Genomic DNA, 7552 nt, shown 5'->3' on the forward strand with positions numbered 1-7552 from the left:
CTGGCTGGCCGTGTCTGAGTCTGGCTCCCCGTGAGAGGCCTCTGGAGGCCCTGCCTCCTCGGAGGACCCTCTGGTCTCCCACGGCCAGAAGCCAAGACTTCCGGGACTGTGGGAGGGACACTCCTCTCTCAGGGGCACCAGCCGGCAGCCAAAAGAGGGGGACGGATCCCAGCCTCGAAGGGTGCAAGGAGGCGGGCAGACTGGGGGCTGAGGCGCTGTCCTGGGCCGGAGCCAGCAAAGCAGCTTCCCAGGCCCAGCACCGCTGCCCTCGGATGCCAACTGTAAGCTTGCTGGCCGGGAACCGGGGGTGGGGGTGGGGTGCCCGGTTCCCGGGGCCACCCCCCCACCTCTGCCCACCCCCCGGAGAGCAAGAGAGAATCCACTCCTAAGACAAAAGAGAAATTCTCTGAGGGGAGGGCCCCGGCCCCGAGCAAACAAGCCACCAGAAGACATTTATTTTGCCGGTGGAGAACTGCGCCCCCGGAAAAGGTTTGCAAACAAAGACAAGCGTGTGTGTTGAAGAAGCCACATGGGCCACCCACGGGGCCCGCGGGCAGCTACTAGAGTCTTCCGACCAGTCGTGAGATTCTCCCCGCAGCACACAGACCACCTCGCTCGTCCCCACAGACACACACCCGTAGACACACATGCTCTCTCACCTACGTCCACACCGCACCCGCGGGAGCACAAGCAGGCCTGAGGCCCGGGGCGCGGGCTCCTCGGGGTGGGGGGGGCAGCCGGACCTGCTTCCCGGGCACAAGGACAAACCAGGCTGCGTGCGAGCGCGTGCGAGGGGGAGGGCCTGAGTCGCTCCTGGGGAGAGGGAGAGAAGGAGACACAAGACGGGTCGCCACCGCACAAGCAGGGGGGAGGCGGGCGGGCCGGCCCGAGGGGCGGGAGGCTCGGCCGCCAGGAGCCTCAGTTGATCTGGCGACAGGCTTCGAATGTCCACTTGGTGGCCCCGCCGTAGATCTCGATGTGGGACTCGGCCCAGGCGATGACGTTGCCGGAGAGGGCCTTGGTGCTGCAGGTGGCGAGGTTATATACCTCCCCGGGGGTCAGCTTGCGGTCCCAGATGTTGAAATGGGCCAGCTCGCCCACGAACGCCTGGGTGGCATCAAACCCACCACCCAGGGTGTCCTTCAGAGAAGAGCAGACGGTGAGGGTCTCTCGGGGGGGGGGGGGGGGGGCGTCCCTAGGGGGCACGTCTCCGCGTCTCCCCCACTAGGGGCTCTCGCATCTGCCTCCCGTCTCTGGGTCTCCAGCCAGACCTTGGTCCCCTCCCATGGGGTGCCCGGGAAAAGGAACACTACTGGCCACCTCCGCTCGGGATTCAGAGCTTTTTCCGGGGGCGCCTGGACTCTGCCTCCCCCTCGGCCAGTGAGGGGGGTCGGCCGGGGCCGCGCACAACCACGGGGGCCACTGCCGCTCTCTCTGCAGAGCCCCACGGGAGCAGAAGGCCTGGAAGGCCTGGGACCCTCCCCCGTGCCTTCCCTGCGGGTGCCCAAGGGGGAGACCGATCCCTTTCAGGTAATGCATCCCGCAACCCTAAGGGCAGGCTTGCTTTCCTGTGCCAGAGACGCAGCTGCGGCCGCCCCACCGAACTTCCCCAGGAGCCCACCCAGAGCGCGCTCTCTGCCCAGTGCTGCCTAACCTGCTTCTCTTGGCTCCCTCTGGGGGTGGGGAGCCACTCCCCTCTCCAACTCCCTCCCTCCTCGCCCCCCTCCCTTCTCTACTTCTGGGGCTCCTTCCCCTGCAGCCAGCACCCCCTCCCCAAGGCCAGTACCTGCTCCTGGCCCAGCACCAGCACACCCTGGGGCTTGATGGGGTGATAGGGTGCCAGGTTCTCGCCGTTGCCACCCTGGGTGCCGTCCTGGTAGGCTTCCCAGACCCCGTCCCGGGTGGTCCAGGTGACACAGATGTGATGCCACTTGCCATCATTGATTACAAAGGGCAGCTTGGCCACCTGGGAAGGACGCCACACGCAACATCATGGGTACGGGGACCGGCGATCGATGGAACGTCACTACTTACCAGTTCAACTGCTTCTCTTCCCGTCCCTACGTTGCCAGTAAACACCATTACTGAGCTCTCTCAGCCCCTGCCCCTCTGGGCCTTAGCGCCCGTCAGCCCCATCCCTCCATGGACCTTGGAGTCACACAGGAAATGTGACGATGTGGCAAGGGGCTCCTAAGACCGGTCTGGGTGCACAATGTCCTCACCCCTCCTGGCCCTCCTCCCTCTTCGCTGGTCCTACAGAACCAGCCCTCGGGAAGGAGCATCCCACCGCTGGGGTCTCAGCTCACTGCTGCCGCCTGGGCCTCTCCCCTCTCCTGCAACGTCGCCGACTGCCAGACCTGCTGGGTCTACACCCGTGCAGCCTCTGCAGAGGCTCAGACGCCAGGGGGCATGGCACCATGCCTTTAAAGCTCAGGCCAGCCTGCAGCCTGGGGTTTCCCTCCCTCTCTCACATTCCGGAGGGGACAGACGGCGCAGCAGATGCAGCAGACGAGGGAACCTGCCCACCCTTTAACTCGCCCAGAGAGGAACAACCCTTCCTGGTCGAGGCGTCAACAGCAGGGGCTTGGATTCCAATCCCCAGCCTGGGTTTTAGAGATTTACTGCCAATGCTGCCTCAGAGGTGTTGGAAAGCTGGCAGCTCACTCCACAGCTGTACAGGACCAGGATGGAGAAGGCTCCCTGGAGGGAACAGGCGGACTCTCCAGGGCGCTGTGTGCGTCTGGCCTCCTCCCAGCGGTGGGGGCTTGAGCAGGACAGATTGGGGCACCTTGACTCACCGCGGAACATCTATGGTCCTTCCCACAGGAGCAAAGCCAGCCCTGAGGCCAGCTGGGGGAGGAGGACCCAGGGTCTGATCTGCCCTGTGGATCTTCCCCTGCCTTCCCCGGGAAGCCTGGGTCTGAGAAAGTTCCAGCTTCACCCTCTTCCGAGTAGGGCCAGGGCGCCCCTCTCCGTTTCCCCCTGTCCTCACCCTCCACCTCCCTCAGTCCTGCCTGGTGGGCACTTCTGTCGGGACCACAGCTGCATCTGTGGCTGTGTCTCTCATGCCCACCACTCCCCCCCCCACCCCCAGCCCCAGGCACCTGCCCCAGCAGCCAGGCGGGCCTGGGGGCCTCACTGTGCCTTCCTATAAGCCCAGGTGGCTGGAGGGGGCGGGGTTGCTCTACCTTGTCGTTGATGAGGATCTCCATGGGATTGTTGCCCCATTCAATGAGAACCAGCTCGTTGGCCTGGCCAGGCACGGCGTAGGAGAAGGGGGTGCCCACCCCGGGCGCGGCGCTGGACTTAAGCCACATGCACACCGTGAAGGCGTACATCTCCGGCAGGCTCTTCTTCACCTTGGCGTACATGTAGTTGGTCCGCAGTGGGAATGTGAGCTGGAATTTGTCTCCAGGACGGTTGTCCTTCTGACCTGGGAAGGACAGGATGCAGTCCCTTCATCTGTCTGCACCTCAAAGCACTCCTCCGGGTCTGAAAATCATTCTGTGCTCCCCTCCACCCCCAACCCAAGCTCAGGAAAGCAGACACGACTGTCTCCATTCTATAGATGCTGGGGTGGGGGTGGGGGTGGGGGGGGCAAGTGCTTTGCCTGAGGGCACGGGGCCAGAACAAAAGAGCTGACCTCAGATCTCTGCACTCCTTGGTCTGGCTCCCACGTCCTGCCTCTGGGGAAGCCCGATGGGGGTGTGAGGGGGGACTTGGCGGGCTGCACGGTGGGCATGGCTCAGTGCACTCCCGGTAAACTGGCCCTTGATGTGTGGCCACAGAGGGAGGTCTCCTCCAGCCTGAAGGAGGCTAGCTCCCCCAGAGCAGCCCCTGCGGCCAGCCGCCCCGATTCCAGGATGCAGGCTGCCGGCGGGTGTTCACAAACACGCCTCTTGGATTCCCACCCGAGACAGCCAGGCCCCTGGTGCCCAGGACACTCCCCTTGAGGCCAGCACATGCTGCAGTCCCTGGCCACTCATCGGACCCAATCAACCGGCCCTGAGAAGTCTGGCTATTTCCAGAATCCCATCTACCCCACAGGAGGGAAAGCGGTCCTTCTAAGGTTCTTCTGGCAACTCTGCCTGGAGTCCTGCAGACAGGGCAGGGCACCAGGGAGTCAGGGCCCCCCACCCCCAAAGTGACTGCTTTGAGGACTATGCCTTTCATTCTCCGGGAGAGCTTCCTGTGTGTTTCCTGAAAACTCAGGCTCCCGGCCTGATAGCTTCCCTTTCCACAACAGCCACCAGCTCCCAGCCTGCCAGTGATGTCTCGGGGAATGCTCGTCTGCCCCCCTCCCAACCCACACACACACGCTGTAGCTGTGGCCCTGGATATGGTGTGACTGACTCCAGGCAAAACATTCCAACCCAGCAGTGGGCACAGGCACCAGGCTCAGAGCCAGGAACACGCACACCTGCCAGCTCCTGGGTGTGCTCCGGGGCCTGCCAGGCAGTCCAGAACTAAACCGGCCCCCAGGCCAAGAATTATTTCTAGAAGGCATCCTGCTGGGCCAGCAACCCCCCATCCAAGTCAGTTACCAGGGAATAGCAGAGCTGGCCCCTCAGTGCTCCCCCGACCATCCCCGGCTTGCACGCCCCCCCCCCCCCCAAGCAGAACCAGCCCCTGGCTTCTCTAGGGGATGTTTTTCATTCCCCCCAATCTCCCCTCCTTCCCTCCCCCTCCCTCCCCCGTCCCTCCTTCCCCTGATCTGTTTTTCAGTTACATAACGTGCCTTAAGACGGCACTGTTTAAATCCATCCGGCACATTTTGTGGTCCAAGAAGGGTCACGTGGCCCTGCTCCAAGCCCAGGAACGCCCCCCCCCCCTTTTACAACCTTGTTTGATTTCTGTGACTTCAAGGCTGAGCCCAGCTCATCTGTGAGCCCTGGGGTGCAGCTGGGGCTGGCCAGAGTTGGTGACCCAGGAACCAACTGGGTCTTGCAAGATTCCAGGGCTTGGATTACTCAGAAGATAAAACCATGGGGAGGGGGCTCACCGGAAGGGGGGGACCCGGAGATCCCCACAGGACACCGGGGCCGGGGGTGGGGGGGAGGCGATGAGCTGGGAGACAACCTACTCAGGGCCCAAATCTGCTGGGAACCAGGGGACCCTTCCCCGGCCCACACCCCACTCTCTCTACCGGGGATGGGGACCAGCTGGAGCCCGGCTTTCTTACCAGGGAGGGCTTGGGAGCACCACAACTACGGTGCAAACTTACTGAACATTAAACAAATCAGACTTGGAAAAATCCTCCCAGTGTGTGTGTGTGTGTGTGTGTGTGTGTGTGTGTGTGTGTGGACGGGGGTGCTGCCGACACCAACCAATCCCTTTCTCACTCTGCTTCTGTTGCCTCCATATGTCCCCAGCCCAGGGGGCCCCGGCACCACCAGGAACATGGGCTGGAAACGCAAAACCTAGAGCAGGGACTCAGGAAGCGGGAAGGGGGCTGGAGAGGCTGAGAAGCTTTGGGCTTTTCAGCCTGGAGCTGAGCTGGGCAGGAGGCCAGGACCTGAGGCAGGGTCCCCATGGCCCAGGGAGCCTGGCGGGCAGCAGGTCGCTCCACCCCCCACTACCTCCAGCCCGGTACCTTTCTCCAGCTCGCTGATCCGCTGGTGCAGGGAGGTCAGGGCGCTCTCGATCTTGACTCTCTCCTCCGTGTCGTTCCTGGGGCCACCCTTTCCCTCCTCCAGAGTGTTCACCCGAGACAGCACCTGCCTCTCCAGGTCATCGATCTTGCTCTGCAGCAGATCCTTGAGGCTGTTGGTCTGGCTGGAGGAATTGAGCCGGCTGTACTGCTGCGGGGGTGCGAGGGCAGGGGGAAACCACATCGTTAAGCGTGGAGCGGGGACCGTGCCGGGAGGCCCGCGGCGAGGTCCCCTCGGGGCGAATGCGGGGGCGGCCTGGCGGGGAGCTCGGGCGAGTGGCCGCCGTCTGCGGGGCCCCTCAGGCTCCGCGCAGCCCCGGTGGGGCACGGGTGCCCGGCCGAGGCGGGGCCGGCGGCGGGGGGGGGGGGTGGTGGTGGTGGATGTCGGGCCGGGTCGGGAGTGGGGGTGGGGCAGGGCAGAGGGGCGCACGAGCCGGGGGGGGGGGGGGGGGGAACGCGGCGCGCGCAGACCTCCAGGTTCTCCAGGCGGGTTTTGAGCGACTGCAAAGTTTGCCCGAGTTGGCTGAGCGTCTCGGCGGCCGGCGTCCGGGACAGGTCGCCCATGGTGTTCTTGCCCGAGCCCGGCTGCTTGCGGCCGCCGCCGCCGCCGCCGCCGCCGCCGGCCCGGGCCTCGCCGGTGCCCGCGTCCAGCGTGCTCTGGCTCTCGCAGCGGCCCAGCTTGGTGGTCAGCTCGCGGATGGTCTCCTTCTGGCTCAGGATGGTCTCCTTCTGCTGCAGCACGGTCTCGCGGAGCTGCAGCACGTTGCTCCGGAGCTCCTCGGCGCCGCCGGCGGCCACGGACGCGGCGCACATGTCGGCGTCCACGGGCACCGAGGTGCAGATGAAGCGCGTCGGCCCGAAATCCTGGGCCGCGCCGCCCAGGAGGCAGAGGGCGAGCAGCGCACAGGTGCGCGCGGCGCGGCCGGCCGGCATGGCTGCGGGCGCTGGGGGCTCGGCTCGGCGGGGCTCGGCGGGCGGCCCGCGCTCTGGGCGCCGCGCTGCTGGGCCGCGCAGTCCTCACCGCCGCGCTGCCCGGCCCTCACTGCCGCCCGCGCTGCGGAGCCCGCGCCTTTTATGCCGCCGCGGGAGGGGCCTCGGCGCTGCCGACGTCAGCGGGGGAGGAATCCCGCTTTAATTGTCTGCGGCCCGGCCCGCGGCGCGGCTGGGGTCTTTGGGGCGCGCGTGGGGGCTGAGCCTCCCCCGGCCTCCTCCCCCGCCCCCTCCCCCCGCCCGGCGGGTGCTGCTTCCGCGGAGGCTGGGAGAGCCCCGGGCCGGGGCGGGGAGGGGGGGACGGGGGGGGGCGCGGCCTGGGACTATGGGATGGGCCACCTGCAAGATGTCCCCAAATTTCCGACGGGGCTGCGGGCGGGTGGGAACCCACGGCCGGCCCGGGAGACAGGATTCGGTTCAACGCGCTTGGCGGCACAGAACACCCTGGGGGGAGGCGGGGAGGGGGGGGGGGTGGCTCGGGCCGGGTCCCCAGGGACTCAATCGGTCTACACCCGGTGCCGAGCGAGGAGCGCTGGGAAGCGGATCCTCGCGGCGCGCCTAAGTCCAGAGAGGGGGTTTCCGGGATGCCCGTGTGGGGTTGGAAAGCCGCTCTACACCCTGGGTCTGGGGACCCGCGTTCCCGCCCCCTCCCACAGGCCGGGGGTTTGGGGGACCCGGCAACGCTGTCCCGGGGGACGGCAGCACAGCACCCCCCCACCCCCTCCCGCCCCGGATGGAGCCCTAGCGGATCGGGGCTTTCCTGCCAGCGGAGCCGGCCCGATTCCGGGCAGAAGGCGCCGCCGGGGCTGGACGCTCCCTGCAGCCCCGGGGGAGGCGCTGGGCCCGCGGCCCTTCCGAGGGGGGCCGGGCGGGCGGACCCTTCCGCGCTCCCGGGGCGCCCGCCCGTCGCGG

The 7552-nt window shown here is 66.5% G+C and overlaps 1 protein-coding gene across 1 annotated transcript; it reads right to left on the reverse strand.

The window, feature by feature from the left end:
- Window positions 1-433: 433 nt before the first annotated feature.
- On the reverse strand, window positions 434-6615 carry NPTX1 (neuronal pentraxin 1). Its single transcript, XM_047834023.1, has 5 exons — window positions 6122-6615; window positions 5594-5801; window positions 3189-3433; window positions 1787-1966; window positions 434-1140 (listed from the first exon to the last, which is right to left on the reverse strand). The coding sequence occupies exons 1-5, from the start codon at window positions 6581-6583 to the stop codon at window positions 919-921; spliced, it is 1317 nt and encodes a 438-aa protein (XP_047689979.1). The 5' UTR covers window positions 6584-6615; the 3' UTR covers window positions 434-918.
- Between the last annotated feature and the right edge of the window lie 937 nt (window positions 6616-7552).

The sequence above is a fragment of the Prionailurus viverrinus genome, chromosome E1 (assembly GCF_022837055.1).
Source record: "Prionailurus viverrinus isolate Anna chromosome E1, UM_Priviv_1.0, whole genome shotgun sequence".
Taxonomy (NCBI): Eukaryota; Metazoa; Chordata; class Mammalia; order Carnivora; family Felidae; genus Prionailurus; species Prionailurus viverrinus.

Excerpts from the sequence above, each read along its gene's own strand:
- NPTX1 (XM_047834023.1), bottom strand. The coding sequence starts at position 6,583 with ATGCCGGCCGGCCGCGCCGCGCGCACCTGTGCGCTGCTCGCCCTCTGC. Across the intron at positions 1,967-3,188 it reads AGATCCTCATCAACGACAAG|GTGGCCAAGCTGCCCTTTGT; the intron begins GTAGAGCAACCC and ends CGTCCTTCCCAG. Across the intron at positions 1,141-1,786 it reads TGGTGCTGGGCCAGGAGCAG|GACACCCTGGGTGGTGGGTT; the intron begins GTACTGGCCTTG and ends TCTTCTCTGAAG.